This window comes from Mauremys mutica, chromosome 3, assembly GCF_020497125.1.
Source record: "Mauremys mutica isolate MM-2020 ecotype Southern chromosome 3, ASM2049712v1, whole genome shotgun sequence".
NCBI lineage: Eukaryota > Metazoa > Chordata > Testudines > Geoemydidae > Mauremys > Mauremys mutica.
Window position 1 is genome coordinate 146,401,831 of NC_059074.1, and position 17,232 is coordinate 146,419,062.

General features: G+C 50.7%; 1 protein-coding gene across 4 annotated transcripts in view; it reads left to right on the forward strand.

Moving 5' to 3' along the window:
- The first annotated feature begins 15,213 nt into the window (after window positions 1-15,213).
- The window catches only part of LTBP1 (latent transforming growth factor beta binding protein 1), a 331,513-nt gene continuing 329,494 nt past the window's right edge, over window positions 15,214-17,232 (forward strand). Inside the window, exon 1 of one of the 4 annotated variants that reach the window (XM_045009926.1) lies at window positions 15,214-16,082. In XM_045009926.1, the coding sequence (XP_044865861.1) occupies window positions 15,646-16,082 (437 nt within the window). In that variant the 5' untranslated portion in view covers window positions 15,214-15,645. The remainder of the gene's footprint in view (window positions 16,083-17,232) is intronic. The other 3 variants (XM_045009927.1, XM_045009928.1, XM_045009929.1) reach the window with 3 other exon arrangements.

A 17,232-nucleotide genomic window follows, 5' to 3' on the forward strand; every position in this document is an offset into this window, starting at 1 on the left:
TACCTCTTTGAGGGGAAAAATAACTGCAGTGGAATACTATATAGTGGGCGGGTTGGTTTTTTTTGTTTTTTTGTTTTTAATCCCATACATTTCCAAATCAGTCATTTTGTGGGTAAGTGTACTGCAGAGCTCCTAATTTATCTGTTGGAGATACTTCTGCTAGTATTGGGGGTGGGTTTTGAGGGTACATAAATGCACAAGACTACTTTCAGTGTGACATTCATGTCAGCATATTGAAAGGAGGCCAAATCCTACTAGTCTTAAGCAAATAGTTTTGCTGGGTATGTCAGTGATCACTAATGATGGACAGACGCATTAGGTTTTGTCCAAGTGGCTGCAACTTTTATTATAACTTACTAAACAAGATAATCCCTAAAGGCAGCTTGCTCTGGTAGCTGTGAAAGGGGAAGAAAAGAGTTGCCCCGAGCTGTCACCAGCCTCTCCGCTTTCAGTGTTTAGATCTAGTGCAGCCTAGCTGTCTGTGTTCTGACCAGCCTGATTAAACCCAAGCTGTTGATGGATCCACTGTATTCCAAGATCTGCATTTACATGCAGGCTACCGCATAGCCAAACCCTACCCCTCACCATGAGAGCTTGTTATCTCTGCAAATCCAACCAGGGATCTAACTCATGCTCCTGGAGTATACAGAGATGCCATTACTCTTGAGCATAGATGGAATACCCCTCAAGCAACCTTCCAAACAATTCTTGATCTAGGTCTGTATGTCCCAATCATCAATATCAGCTGCTAGAGATGATGTTATCTAGATGAAGGTGTCCAGGGTGCTGTTACAGAGTTTCCCTCATGCATTGCTGTTGGTCATCAGCTCAACATGTCTCAGTGCCAGATGAATGTTGTCCTCCGCCCAATCTATAGTCACCAGTCTGAGCTTACCTGTCTGAACCATAACAGTTTGCACAAACTGAATTGGCCACTGGGCACAGCTACCCTATTGCAGCCCAATTCCATTCCACTTGTGGACCTGTCTTATTGTCCACGACCAAATATTTGTCCCTGAGATGGAAGATGATTAACTTGGGGGAAGGAGGGGAAGTATTGTTGCTAAAGCTCATAAATCAAAGGGAGTGTTGTAGCCATGTCAGTCGTAGTTGGCTATATCACATGACACAAAGTTGAACCCACAATAGTCTAGTCCCAAGAAAAACCCAATGGTGATCTGTCTGTGACCAGCTGCCTGCTTGTGAGCTCAGTGAGCAATACTCCAGCCAACAGTACAGATCAAGAGAGGAGCCTCCTGCTCCTATCCTGCCAGGCCAACATGCAAAACTGAAAAAAGCAAATAATGATGCGAGATTACATATAAATTAATGCTCATTTATAAGAAAAGGGTTGTGATTGATGGGTGGGTAGGGAGTTACTGAAAGCCACCTGTAAGGCTAAGCTGGTTGCATGTGAGCATTCAGTGAAGGGATAGCTAAACTCTGATGGATGTAAGTCCAAGAGCAGATAGAGCACCCTGGCCCAATAGTTAATCTTGTTTTCCAGAAGGCCAGCCCAGGCAGTAGCTGCCCCAACTTGGAATAAACAGCAGCAACAGGTCTGTGGATCCTGATCTACAAAGTCTTCTGAAAAATGACAAAAACTAAAATTGCAAGAGGGTTGTAGAGTCAGCATGCAAAACCAAATAGGCCTTCACCCTACAGTTCCAAGGGAGGCAAGCAACCATGTCCCAAACCTGGACTTATGCTCATTGAGGCAGAGCCTGTTATATTGTGTGTATGGTGCCTAACACAATGGAACCTCATTCTCCGTAATAACTAGTGATTAGTAATAACTAATCATAATAATTACTTATTCAGAGAGAAACAACTTTTGGAGAGGAGGAACTGAAAAAGAAACCATAAAGTTGCAGCTGGCACCATAACGTACAAAGAGAAAGCTTGCTTACCCAAGGGCTGCAAAGTATCCAGCATGAGTCTTGCAGCACTGAGACATGCATGGGTTGACCCGTAAAAGCCCCTTAAAAAGGGAGGGCCATCATTGGCCAGTAGTCTGTGGTCACTTTCCCAAGCCTGGACTTCAACCCAGTACTGGCTTGACTAGCTGGTTCCCCTTGATATACACCTCTACCCCGATATAACACGAATTCGGCTATAACGCGGTAAAGCAGCACCCCGGGGGGCGGGGCTGCATGCTCCGGCAGATCAAAGCAAGTTCGATATAACGTGGTTTCACCTATAACGTGGTAAGATTTTTTGGCTCCCAAGGACAGCATTATATCGAGGTAGAGGTGTACTTATAATTACTTGCATGGATAGGTTGAGCAGGATTTGGCCTTTTGTGAAATATTATTTAATATTTATATTGTGGTAGTACCTAAAGGTCTTAACTGGAGTTGGACCCTATGGGGCTAGTTGCTGTACCAACAGAGTAAATGCCACTTTCTGCCCAGAACAACAAATAATTTTCAATATAAAATGTGCAGTGCTGCTATGAAAAATGACTATGTGAGAATTAAATTGACACCAACACATTCTTACTTGTCAGATCTGCTTCTGGTAGTCAGTCATATTTGCTTATTTTAGTGACTACTTTTTTTTTCCTGTTAGCACTATGGAGCCAGCAAAGGTAAAAGTGAGTGAGCTGGACTCGATTCCTTCTTGTTCATTATCAACAGGATTAGCTACTAAATTCCATGCAGTATTGTTGTAGCCATGTTGGTCCCAGGACATTAAAGAGACAAGGTGTGTGAGGTAATATCTTTTATTGGACCAATTTCTGTTTGTGAGAGAGACAAGCTTTCAAGCTTACACAGAGCTCTTCAAGACCAGAAGAGCTGTGTTAGTTCGAAAGCTTGTCTCTCTCACCAACAGAAGTTGGTCCAATAATAGATATTACCTGAGTTCCAGTCAGTTACACCTGTGCAAAGCCACTGACGAGAGAGGTTGTGCCAGTGTAACTACAGGCAGAATTTGGCCTACTGGTGATGATGCACAAAAAGAACCAACTCTGATGGTTTTTCTCAGGTTGAGTTTGCAGGGCTAGCAGTTAGAAAAACTGATTCCCAACATTTATCTCAGAAAAAAGTAGGATTAATGCCACTGAAACCAATGGAGTTTCACTAGTGTATAACTGTCCTGCACCTTCTCCAGTAATTTATACCTGTACAAAGTGGCTTTATAACAGAGCATTGCCAACCTTAAAGCTTCAGAAATCATGAGTCACACCATGAAAAATCATGAGATTTACAAAAAAAGATTATATTGTGGTTTTGGTCGGTCTGTCTTTTGATTATTTTTTTTAACTCATCCGGCCCAATTCACACTCCCTCTGCCATACTGTGTCACTGAGAGAGAACACTACTGCTCTGATTTGATAGCTGTGACAGTTCTGGTTGAGCACCCACTACTGGACACTCACCAGGCAGGTATGTTTGGCCCCACATATTGGATCCATGTGTCCCTAAGTTTCCCTGGGACTGGGCAGGCTCCAGCCACAGTCTTTGGCTTTGGCTTCTTGGGTACAATTTCCAGGCACAGACACTCTGCCTGGTATCACTTCCAGGGAATGGATCCCTATGGTCCAGCTGCCTTGGGCCCCCAGGACCAGTGTTGACTCCCCAAGACAGCCCAGTCACGCAAACATACCCTCCCCAGAAATCCACCCTGATGGGTATTCTGGTTTATGGTTAACCCTTCAGAGACATGTGATAGTTGAAGCAAGAAAGACAGACTTTGCAGGATTTCTAAACTAATCACTTCTTTAGTCTTATACAAGTCATGAGAGCTGCAACTCTGGGCAAAACAATAAAGCACCTGTACACTGTTCCTCCCTCAGAGTGTTACTGCTCTTGAGTGCTCTTTGGGATTTGGTCAGTGTCTTATTAGGAGTTCCAGGTCCTTCCTGGACCTCTCTTCTCCAGCTCAGCCTTCCCTTCCTGAACATGATTTCTTCTTCGAGTGGTTGTTCATGTCCATTCAAAGTAGGTGTGTGCATGCCAGCCGGAAGATTTTCCCCTAGCAGTGTCCGTAGGGTTGGCCCTGGTGCCCCCTGGAGTGGCGCCACTACGGCGCCCTATAATGGGGCCCGCCGACCCTCCACCCCCTCAGTTCCTTCTTACCGCCGGTGACGGCTAGCTGGAACTTCTCTTGTGCATAGCAAGTTAGCAGTGTCCTATCCTTGTGTATAGTCCGTGTATATAGTTACGTTATAGTTAGTTTACTTAGGTCATTGTATATAGTTCTTGGTAACTGGGGGGTCCCCCCCAGTTTTCGTTGCCCGCTGGGGCATGCCCAGGTCCTCCGGGTTTAAACTTTGCAAGGACTGCGGGAAATTCATGCCCAAGAGTGACCCGCACTCTGCTTGTTTGAGGTGCCTCGGAGAGAGTCACCAAATGGACTGGTTCTCTATCTGCAGAGGCTTCCGCCCGAGAACTCTCAAAGACGGAGCTCAAAGACTTAGAGTCCTCCTGATGGAGGCTGCCTTGCGGCCACCCTCGGATCCAGAACCGGCCGAGGCGGTGCCCAGCACGTCTTCCTCAGTGTGGAGCGCCCCGGCACCGGCATCAGGACTTAAGGCCCAGCCCAAGTCGTCTAAAACCCGGCACCAGACGGAGTCGGGTCATAGGAAGTCGGCCTCAGTGCGGCACCGCTCATTGTCACCGGTGCCCGCTCAGAAGAGAAAGCCGATGAGGGAACGGTCACCCCACCAGGACCCGAGGCCGACGCCGTCCACAGGTGCAAGCGGACAGGCTGGGCTACAGCCCTCGGCTGCTCCGTCGACTCCCGCACCGCAGAGAGGGTAGTCAAGTCCGGACCGGCCTAGATCCCCGGACCTCAGCGGAGACTTGCGCCTCCCTTCGACACTGGAGGCGTTCGAGGCGGCCTCAGACTTGATGGGACTCCCGGCACCGGCCTCCCTGCACCGTAGGGAGTTGCCTACCACGGCCCGTCCCCCAGTACCATCGAGGGCAAGCCGGCCATGCTGTCGCCTCCCTTCCCGCACCGCGCCGCTAAGGCGGCACCGGACCAGATAAGAGGCTCCCCACCGCCTCAGCACCGCTCTCCAATGGCACAGGGTGCTGCCCCCTCCCAGGTCCTCGTACTCAGAGACTTCAGATTCAGAGGCAGACTCCTACCGCTCCAGCCGGTCGCGGAGCAGGAGATCGGTTTCAGGGGTGAGCCACCAGCGTCACCCACAGTGGCAGCAGCAATGGCATCCGCCCTCGCAGTGGCCGTTTTGGACCCCCTGGGCCTACCACCAGTCGGTAGGCCAGGCGTTTGGTCCTCGATCAAGGTTGGCCTCGGTCTCCTCGGTGTCGGTGGCCCCGGCACAGCTGCCTCCTTCACGGCACCGTCGCCAGGCAGGGGTGTGCCATATCCAAGTTCAGCACTTCCTAGCCGGGCAGCGGCTACAGTTCGGGCTCAGCAGGCCCGATATGCCAAGCCGCTCACTGGTGACCCCGGTACCGGTCGCGGTGCCGCATTTAGAATCGGAACCGGCCCCGCAACCACAGTACCGTGTGCCGCAGGACCCCGAAGGACTGCACTCACCGGAGGAAGGGCCGATTCATGTAATTTCCTCGTCTTCCTCCCTGGATGAAGCGGTCTCGGGCACGGCTGCGGCACCGGCCCTGGAGGACACTCGAATCCTCCAACAACTGCTCCGGCGAGCAGCTCAGAGCCTCGCAATCCAAGCTGAGGAAATCGAGGTGGACGCGGACCCTGTAGTAGACATCCTGGCTCCCTCAGGGCCATCCAGGGTGGCTCTCTTGCTGATAAAGACCATAGCAGATACGTCCCGCGCCTTATGGCAAACGCCAGCCTCACTGGCCCCTACTGCCAAGAGAACGGAGCGGCGCTATTTCATCCCCTCTAAAGGGCATGAACACTTGTACACACACACCCCCGGACTCCCTGGTGGTGGATGCGGCCAACCAATGGGCGCATCAAGGGTTTATGGGGTCAACGCCAAAGAGCAGGGACACTAAAAGACTCGACCTCTTTGGCAGAAAAGTGTACTCCACGGCAGGCCTACAACTCCGCATTGCCAACCAACAGGCAATTGTAAGCCGATATGGTCATAACACGTGTTCAGCCATGTCGAAGTTTATGGAGCTCCTTCCCCAGGACTCGAGGTCAGAGTTTTCGGCCCTGGTGGAGGAGGGGAAGCTGATCTCCCGAGCCTCTCTCCAGGCTGCCCTAGATGCGGCGGACTCAGCCTCGCGCACCCTGGCCACGGGCCTGGTCATGCGGCGGGGAGCCTGGCTCCAGGTCTCGGGCCTGCCCTATGAGGTCCAGCAGACCATTCAGGACCTCCCCTTCAAGGGGCAGATGTTGTTTTCAGAAAAGACGGACAAGCGTCTGCATAGCCTAAAGGACTCGCGGGCCACACTCCGCTTGCTGGGCTTGCATACCCTTGCGACCCACGCAGGCAGTTTAGGCCGCAGACGACCCCATGCCCCTATCAGCCTCAGACTCGCCAGGAGCTGGGGCGCAGGCGGGGCAGAAATGGCAGGAGGCGTCACCAACACCACCCCTCCAGCCAGGCATCCGGTCAATCGAGACCACCATCGGGGCCTAGACCCCCTATTTGATGGTACGGTTGAGGGCGACCTACCTATCGAGACTCTGGATCCTTCTACCCCTACCTTTGGGTCACGTCTGTCCCCCTTCTACCGTGCCTGGTCCTGAATCACATTGGACAGCTGGGTGCTCTGCATGGTAGAGAGGAGATATTCTGTCCAGTTCTCCTCCCTCCCGCCCCACCAGCCCCCCTCCCCGTCCCTCTTCAGGGACCCATCTCATGAGTAACTTCTAACTCAAGAAGTGAAGTCCCTCACGGAGGCAGGGGCGGTGGAGGAAGTCCCTCGGGAGCTCAGGGGCAAAGGCTTCTACTCCTGGTATTTCCTAATACTGAAGGCGAAAGGGGGCCTGAGACCCATCCTAGACTTGCAGCGGCTGAACAAGTTTGTACGAAAGTTCAAGTTCCGCATGGTCTCCCTGTCCTCGATTATTCCCTCCCTGGATCCAGGAGATTGGTATGCCGCCCTCGACTTAAAGGACACTTATTTCCACATTGCCATAATTCCCCGAAACCGTTGGTACCTCAGGTTTGTCATCGCCGACGCCCATCTGCAGTTCACTCTGCTCCCATTCGGCCTGTCAGCTGCTCTGAGGGTCTTCACGAAGTGCATGGCAGTCATGACGGCCTTCCTGCGCAGGCAGGGCATCCAGGTATTCCCCTACCTGGACGACTTGCTCATAAAGGGCCGCTCCCAGGAGCAGGTGGAGACCCAGGTGTCGTTCATCAGGCGGACCTTTCTCAATCTCGGCCTCCTCTTGAACGAAGCCAAGTCCACCCTGTCTCCGATGCAATGAATAGAGTTCATAGGAGCAGTTCTGGACTCCACCCACGCCAGAGCGTACTTGCCGGAATCCAGGTTCCGTGTGATTTCTGAGCTCATCCTCGGACTGCACCGCGCCCCGATTACCACGGCGCGAGTTTGCCTCCGGCTGTTGGGTCACATGGCGGTGTGCACCTATGTGGTAAACCATGCCAGACTCCGGCTTCGCCCACTACAGTCCTTGTTAGCGACAGTATATCGCCCGGCCAGGGACCCCTTGGACTCAGTGGTGTCCATTCCCCGCTTGGTGCTAAGCTCGCTGCGGTGGTGGCTCGACCCGCAGAAAGTGTGCATGGGTGTCCCCTTCACTGCCCCTCAACCCTCCCTCTCCCTGGTAACGGATGCCTCGGATCGGGGTTGGGGAGTGCACCTGGGACACCTCAGGACGCAGGGCTTGTGGTCGCCGGAGGACCTCGAGTTGCATATCAATGTCAGGGAGCTGAGAGCGGTTCGCCTGGCTTGTTTGACCTTCTGGTCCCACCTGGCCAGCAGATGTGTTTCAGTCCTCTCGGACAACACGTCGGCAGTCTTTTATATCAACAAACAGGGGGGTGCACGCTCCTCTCCACTGTGCAGGGAAGCCCTCGCGTTGTGGGATTTCTGCGTCCACAATGCTACTCACCTAACGGCGTTCTACCTTCCGGGGGAGCAGAATGGTTTGGCGGACACCCTCAGCCAGGGGTCACGAGTGATCCCTCCGATGGGACGTGGTATGCTCAATTTTCCAGCTCTGAGGCTTTCCCCGGTTAGACCTGTTCGCCTCGAGGGAAAACAGAAAGTGCCGACGGTTCTGCTGCCTCCTGGGCTGCAGTCAGGGGTCTCTGTCGGACGCCTTCCTACAGTCTTGGGGGGTCGGTCTGCTCTACGCCTTTCCTCCGATCCCCCTGATACACAGAGTGATTTTGAAGATTCGCAGGGACCACGCACGGGTAATCCTGATAGCTCCGGCCTGGCCACGCCAACATTGGTACACGTCACTCCTGCAGATGTCCGTTCAGGCGCCCCTGACGCTGCCCCTGCTCCCGGACCTGATCACGCAGGATCGGGGCTCCCTCCACCACCTGAACCTGGAGTCCCTTCACCTCACAGCATGGATGCTCCATGGCTGAACCCGGTGGAGATGCAGTGCTCCCAGCAGGTCAGACAAGTGCTGCTCGGTAGTAGGAAACCATCAACTAGGGCCACCTACCTGGCCAAATGGAAGTGCTTCTCCATATGGTCGGGTCAGCGAGGTCACAATCTGCTGGGGGTCCCAATCCCCATTGTCCTAGACCAGGGGTGGGCAAACTACGGCCCGCGGGCCACATCCGGCCCGCGGGACTGTCCTGCCCGGCCCCCGAGCTCCTGACCCAGGAGGCTCACCCTTGGCCCCTCCCTTGCTATCCCCCATCCCCCGCAGCCTCAGCTCGCTCACTCCGCCACTGGCGCAATGCTCTGGGCGGCGGGGCTGTGAGCTCCTGGGGCAGCGAGCTGCGGAGCCCGGCCTGACCCAGTCTCTGTGCTGCACGGTGGCGGCGGCGGCTGCGTGGCTGTAGCGCCGCCAGCCAGCGGTGCTCCAGGCAGTGTGGTAAGGGGGCAGGAGACAGGGGGGGTTGGATAGAGGGCAGAGGAGTTTGGGGTGGTGGTCAGAGGGCAGGGATGTGGATAGGGCAGAGGTGGGCAAATTACGGACCGCGAGCCACATCTGGCCTGCGGGGCCATCCTGCCCAGCCCCTGAGCTCCCAGCTGGCCCCGGCCCCTCCCCGGCTGTCCTTCCTCCCCCGCAGCCTCAGCTTGCTGTGCTGGCAGCGCGGCATCCTGGCTGGCTCCGGGGCTGGGCGGCGCGGTGCAGGGGCAGATTTACAAGTGAGCACAGGGTGCCCTGGCAAAGGCCCCCCAACAACAGGGGGACCCAGGGCCGGGCACTCGGGCAACTCAACACTGGCTGCACTGAAATCATATGCAGGCGGGCGGTGCAGATGGCGGGAGTGCAGGGAACGCAGGCGGAGGACTCAGGGGGAGCACTGGGAGGCCACGCAGCCGGCCAGAGAGAAGCGGCCCTTTGAAGGGGAAACCGCCGCTTCTCTCTGGCTGTGCGGCTGCCCCTGCTCCTGTTGAGTCCTCCGCCCATGTTTGCGGGGCCACATTCCGAAAGGGGCTGGGGGGGGGAAGATGGATAAGGGGTAGGGTCCTGGAAGGGGGCGGTCAGGGGCAGGGGGTCCTGGAAGGGGGTGGTCAGGGGGTGGGGGGGGGTGGATGGAGGGGGGTCGGTTGGGGACAAGGAGCAGAGGGGTTGGATGGGTTTGGAGGTTCTTAGGGGGGCAGTCAGGGGGCAGGAAGTGGGAGGGGGTGGATAAGGGGTGGGGGGCAGGCTGTTTGGGAGGGGGCACAGTCTTCCCTACCTGGCCCTCCATACTGTTTTGCAACCCCAATGTGGCCCTTGGGCCAAAAAGTTTGCCCACCCCTGTCCTAGACTATTTGCTCCACCTCAGACAACTGGGCCTCTCCCTCTCCTCCATTCGTGTTCACTTGGCGGCCATCTCGGCTTTCCATCCAGGAGAGGGGGGTACCTCGGTGTTTGGGAACCCGCTGGTCGGGCGTTTCCTCAAAGATATGGACAGGCTATTTCTGCATGTTCGTCAGCCGGTCCCTGCTTGAGACCTGAATCTGGTCCTCTCCGCCCTCTCGAGACCTCCCTTTGAGCCTCTGGCTTCGTGCTTCCTGTTGTACTTGTCGTATAAGACCACCTTCCTGGTGGCGATTACCTCAGCCAGGAGGGTGTTGGAGCTCAGGGCGTTAACATCCGAGCCCCCATACACTGTCTTCTATAAGGACAAGGTCCAACTTAGACCTCACCCGGCTTTCCTACCCAAGGTCGTCTCACAGTTCCACATGGGTCAAGATATTTTTCTCCTGGTGTTTTATCCGAAACCACACTCTTCCAAGGAGGAGCGGAGGTTACATTCCCTGGATGTCCGCAGGGCCTTGGCTTTTTACATAGAGCGTATCAAGCCGTTTAGACACTCAACTCAGCTCTTCATCGCAGTGGCGGATAGGATGAAGGGGCTCCTGGTCTCCTCTCAGCAAATCTCTTCGTGGATCGCGACCTGCATCCGGGAATGCTACCGCATAGCTAAGACCCCTGTCCCTCCGGTCACGGCCCACTCCACTAGGGTGCAGGCCTCCTCTACGGCGTTCCTGGCTCAGATCCCAACTCAGGAGATTTGTAGGGCGGCCACATGGTCCTCCATCCACATGTTCTCATCACACTACACCATCACGCACCAGGCTAGGGATGATGCAGCCTTCAGTCGTGCAGTACTCCAGTCAGCAGTGATCTCCGACCCCGCCACCTAAGGTTAGGCTTGTGAGTCACCTACTTTGAATGGACATGAACAACCACTCGAAGAAGAAAAAACGGTTACCCACCTTTTAGTAACTGTTGTTCTTCAAGATGTGGTGTTCATGTCCATTCCAATACCCACCCTCCTGCCCCTCTGTTGGAGTGCTGGCAAGAAGGAACTGAGGCGGTGGAGGGTCGGTGGGCCCCTTTATAGGGCACCAGGGCTGACCCTACGGACACTGCTAGGGGAAAATCTTCCGGCTGGCGTGCATGCGGTGCGCGCACACCTACTTTGAATGGACATGAACAACACATCTCGAAGAACAACAGTTACTAAAAGGTGGGTAACCGTTTTTTCTCCTTGTTGACTCCATTCAGCTTGGGCTGGTCCAGCAGTCAAAAATTCCCTCTCTTTCTCAGAAAGCATATTCCTTTGTGTTCCTTGAAGCTCCCAGCATCTGAGTTTTTAAGAGCCAGTTCTAACATCCTTGTTTCTTTGTTCCCATTCTGGGGACTTTCCACTGCTCCAACCCTACCTCCTGCAGACAAGGTGGGGACCACCGGTTTTCCCTAGGTGGCAGCCATATCATTGTTCTGCTAGGGCAAGGTTATTCAATTATTGATGGTCTTTAATGACACCCATTCAGGTGCCCATCCCTTTCCCCTTAACAGAAGAGGAATGAATGCACTGAAAGACAACCATAAGGCTGTAAACATACAAACACAAAACCAAACTGGAATTCATAAATTCACACAGACAAATTTCCCAAATAGTCACAGTAGCATTTTACATTCGCTTTGTACAGATGTAAGTGGCTATGCAAGTTGCATGGCAGTAGAAAATCAGGCTCTTAGATGTCAAGCTTCAAAATGTAATTCTATTTGGGAAAATGTTTGTCTCCTTTGTCTTTCATTTGTGCAGTTACACACTGGTGTAACTTATTCCTGATTGATACTGGGGTGACAGGAAAATCAGGCCCATAGATCTTTTTTGAAAAATCAATAGAGATTCTTAGCTGTTAGCTCCATAGAGTTTAAGGCTAGAAGGGACCATTAAGATCACCTAGTCTGACTTCCTGCATACCAGTGGTCCATAAAACTTGACTCCAGAGTTCTTGCATGAAGGCCAGTAAGTTGTGGTTGAACTAGAGCATATCTAGAGAGTGGTTACTCTTGAAATTAATGGTGTGGTATAAGTGGTTTACTGTTACTTTTGTGATTTGAAATTTGGAACTTTTTTTTACTTTTAATTTTACTTTTATTTACTCACTGATGTAATTCTCACTTATTAATTGTCAATTACTTTGATTAACAGCTTCACAGTATTTTTGTCATCATTTTGTATTTCTCATTGCATGTTTATATGTTGGTTTAATAACAACATATAGCAGATTAAAACATTAGCCTCCCATGGGGCCATTTTCATAGTTACTTTTCAGAATATAACCTTACTTTATTATTCAGAACCACAATAGTTCTGGCAGCACTTTTATCAATAGATTTGTTAGATGGCAAATCTAGTGCTGAAACTAAACTAATAGATTCTGAGGGAAACTTCACTCCAAGCAATTCTGGTGTCCATTGTTCACAAAAGAAAGATATAGCCCCAGACTTAGTTTTCTCTTGTACTGTTACCACACACATTATACACTTTAGCTTTGTTCTTTATATCTTACTGTACATTCAAAGTCTGTCACATCTTTTTGAGCATTTGAATTGTTGAAATCTTGGTAGCACTATGATAAACCTCTAAAGGTGAGATTCCTCTGAGGTCCATAAGGCAGAACTTGACTTGTATTCTGTTCTTCCTGCTTATATAGAACATCCTTTGGCATCAATGGAATTTCCATTCAGTTAGACCCAAACATAGAACCCAGTACCCAACCTGAGAAGGCAGACAGGACACTGACCAGTTGTGCATATGGGAGGGGAGGAATATTCCCTCATAGATCATACAATGGCTTTGGAGCCTCTTCCTGGAAGATACTCCAGCCAGTAGAGGGAATAGCCTCGGCTACTGCTCTTCAGCCCTGCTCTTATGTTGTTCTTCACGTTGTGGCAAGATGTCATACTTGTATCCGGCCCCACATTCTCATGCAGCAGAACCACACTTGCTCTACTGTCGAGGGAACCTCTAGAGCTACAGAAGAGAAGGCTAGATTTACTCCACCGAGGAACGAGAATTTTGGATCCAAGATCTGCCATGTAGATTTGTGTCAATAAGTCTGTCAGTTCTTTCCATTTGCCCTGAGAATTATTCATTTTTTAAAAATTCATATTTCTATTTCTTTTATGAAGGACTTCCAGCTTCTTGGACTTACCTCCTTTGAAGACATACAAAATAAGCAAATGTCCTCACTATTTGCAGATACAGTAGCTACTAATATGCCACATTTGTCCTCTGTTTGACATGATTTAAAACTGTGTTTCTTAAAAGCAACTGGCTTCTGCTTTGGGATGACACAGGTGTTGCTCTCTGTATAAAAAGCCCAGCCACACATGTAGATGTGATCTCATTCTGAAAAATTTCTGAATGGCAGCAGCCCTGTGCAGTGCAGCAATCCCGAGTATCCCATCAGTTTGCCTCTTGGTGCTCAGTCCCCACCCCATTTAAAGGTTGTCTTTTTAAAAATCTTTTAAAAATATTTAACTTTTGTAGGTATGACACTAAAAATTATGCATTGTAACTTTGCATGCAGTAGACCAGCTTCTGCATTAAATAAGATGTACAGGTTCTCTGAGATGGGGGAAAAAGGGCTGGTCTTACAATTAAATTTCTTAATTATATTAAAAGTAGGAGCTACTGTCAGGCTGTATCCTCCCTGTTTATAGTTTTTTTCTGCACCACCCTTCCAGGGCTATTTTGAATGTAGCCTTTACCTGCGTGCCTCTTATACTGGTAGCATTTTCTCTTCAAAGCATCGCTGTTTAGTGCTAGTGGGGAGGGGTGCAGAAGCCTTTGACATTGATGCTGTGGTGTGAATATAGCAACCCTGAACTCATCTATTTAAAACATCTATTTATATGTGAGGAGTTTTAAATAGATGAGATCTGGAGGGGAGGGAGCTGTTATGCTCATTATACTGACTCTTCCCTGTAGCCTTGTCAATTTAAATGGCTTCTGTTTCATATACAGAGTTGAGTAGCTGTGTCAATAGCTCTTAAGCACAAAATCCAGTCAGCTTGGCCAGGCTCAAACTTCTAGAAGTCCTGGAAAGGAGAACCCAAGGAGGAAGTCCTGGGTTACAACCTGTCCAGTTAATGTGAAAGATTTTATTGTTTTCTCAACACCTTGTTCCATTTCCCATCTATAAAGGTGCACTGTAGATGGCTCTCACGTATTAGCTCCCAAATACTTCAAAGGATGGAATCTTCAGGGCATCATATTAAATAAAAGAAGTAAAAGTTGTCTGTGATACCTGAAGAAAATTATTAATAAAATCAATGTTACAAAAATAAGTAAATGGAACGGGGACAAGTTTATCCCCAGCATAACTCTGTCTATGTTGGTGGAGTTACATCAGGGAAGAATTTGGGCAATTTGGTTTATATATTATTGTCCAGCGGTGGTAGTTATTATTTATATAGTCCCTTAGATGTACATAATGCTTTATAGTAATAAAAATAAAGTCCCGCCTTTGAGGAACTTACAATCTAAGGCCCTCATCCTGCAAAGATTTAAGCATGAGTTTATCTTTACATATGTAAGTAATCTCAGGGACCTCAATGAGATTGCTTACACGTGTGTAAAGCTAAGCATGTAAAGTTAAACCTTTGCATGACTTGGAGCCTTAGGCCCCAGTCCAGGAAACTGATCCATACAGATGGATACATGGAGCCTAGTTGGACTGTGTTTAGTCATATTCCTGAATTTAGCATCCTATGCCTATGCTCTTTTATAAAGATTGATCGGATAATTAAAATTCAAATAAATAAGTCTTCGCCATCAAAGAATTAAAGTAGTAACTTACTAAATAGTATTCACTTTGTGAAATGGTTACTTACTTTATTAAAAATTATCACATGATAGCATTCACAGGCAAAAATGTACTTTTGAGGTGTGAGGGAGCAATTAAGAATACACATTTGAGTTATACATTATAAGCAGATGCATCTGCATCAGGTTATACCATCTTATTTGTCCGTGTTAATCTATACAGTCTCTACACCACTGTTTAGCTAGTGTGTGTGTATAGGGGGATTCTCATATAGGAAAACAACTTTATCAACACAATAGCAACCCACTCTTAACTAGTAAAATCCGAGAAGTAAAAGATCCCTCAATGACTCCATTGAGTTCTTTGTCCTTTTCTTATAAAAGTGGGGAGGCAGAAAGCCCCTAGCTGTGGCTTTCTAGACCTACACTAACTATATTTTAAAGTGTATTGTGACTGAAGTCTCAGCCCCATTTTATGGTTTTCCCAATTAGGATTTGCTGCCTGACGTCATGTCTGCCCGAGATTGGCTGTTCAGTTCTGACACTCAGGGCAGCTACATATTCCCTCTCTCTCACGCAGAGAAACTTTAAAGAGAGTTTTTGAGCCTGATCTGGCTTAAAGACTCTTTCTTGCACACACAGAGAGACCACTGGCAGCTCCAGCAGCCTAAACATCTGCTCCTTATTGAGAACCCCCTTCCATTGCTGTTGTTCCTCCTCCCCTTTTACTTCTGCTTAGAGCTCAGATCGTGCCCAGACCTCCCTTTGCTCTAACAATGTTTTCCTGCTCCATGGGACAACTTGTTTGCTGAAATTTCCCAACCTTTTGGGGGCGGATGGGGAGAACTAAGTTGCTCTCCTAGGAAAAAGTAAAGGCGAGTGGAAGCGGCAGCACGCCGGGGGCGGTGCAGCTTGCTCGCAGGCAAAGTGAGTAGTTGCACACACATACAAACTTTGGAGGAGAGGAAATCCTTGCATCGGGAGCGTTGTGGAGTTTGCTGGCTGCAGGGGCTCTTGCAATGGAAATGGCTTGGATCAGATGGGGCTTTTTGCTCTGTGCATGTGTATTTTTGTCACCGGCACTCGACGCCGCTGAAAAGAGTAGGCTGAGGAGAATCACATACGTACTGCGCCCCGGCCAGGCGGGCTCCCGGCTGCAGAGCTCGGCTCCTCTCGGGGGGCAGCGGCAGCAGCAGCAGCGCACTTTTAACGTCGAGCTGAATACCCGGTACAGCACCAGCACCCTGGAGCGGACTCGCAGGATGAGCAAACCGGGAAGTCCCAGCATGCAGCTCCGCTTGGGCTCCAGCGTGCAGCTCCATCACAAACCTGGTGGCCCCGCAGCCCCCTTCGCCAAGCCAAGCAGGCTGGTTCAGCGCTCCAAGCTGCAGCAACGGGAGACCCGCAGCAACAGCAGCTCCAGCCCGCAGGTTCACCAGAAGCACCCGCTGCAGGGGTAAGGCGAGCTCACCTCCCCTACTATCCCCCTCGCCTCCAAGCAGCAGAGCTTCGGAGGGTCCCTTAGTGGGCTGCGGAATTAATGAAGTTATCATGCAAATGCATGCCGCAGACCTCCCACAACAGTGCCGGAGGGTCGGGCAGTGGCTTTTGGGGTCACCCTGGGGGGCATCTGACGAGATTAATCGGCCCAGGGGGCGGGAAGGAAGCTGCACGTAGCTCAACATCAGAAACAAACAGCAAGTTCACAAAGGTGCGGGTACATACGGAGGCCGTTCCTTGCCCCAATACAGTACCCGCGGTGGTGATATCCCTGGGACGTTCCTCATTGTTATAGTTTGATTGATTGCTAGAAAGTGGGGAGATACCCGACGTCATTGTCCTTTCGTGCCATTGAGTTCCCCGCTCGTTTTCTGGGCTAGCCCTGCTGCAGCAGCTCTTTAACACTCTGCCCATCGCTGCCTTTCGCCGCCTCCTCGCCCCGCAGCGCGAGGGCTGCAGGGCTTTGTCTGTCTTCTCCCCAGCACCTGAGCGTGGGGTTGGCAACCAGGACAGATTTTAGCTCTGACGGAACTTTTTTTTTTTTAAATTAAAAAAGGGGGGCGGTAATCCTTCTAGTGTGTGTGTGTGTGAGTGAAGCGGGGAAGAGTCGGATCCAGGCTTTGGGGTCTAATCTTTGGGAGAGCCACAAGCAATGCAACCAGCTCCGAAATCGGTAATCTCTCTCACATGCCCCTGTAGCTGGGCGCGGGGTTGGCTCCTCAGGTCATGTGCAAGGAAAGAGCTTGTGGCCCCAGCTATATCCACAAACCCAATTCCCCTTGTGGGGGCAGGGGAGACCTCATTAGAGGAGGTATTGAAAACACCTTCTGTTATCATTGGGAGCTATTGTATCTTTCAAATTAGGGGGTTTCTCCTCTGGGCTTTAAACTCCATTTCCAGCCAACTCCTGAAATACATTATAGGGAGCAGGAGTTTGTGGAGTGCTTGTTGTCAGACTCCTTACTTCTTCCCGCCTTTTCTCCCCTCCCGAGGTGTGGAACAGTAGTTTCTAGAAGCAATAATGGTCCAGCTGTGAGCAGTGTTGAATTACAGGGCACTGCTCTTAAAGCCCTACACCTGGGCACACAGGTAGCTTGTCAAAGGCT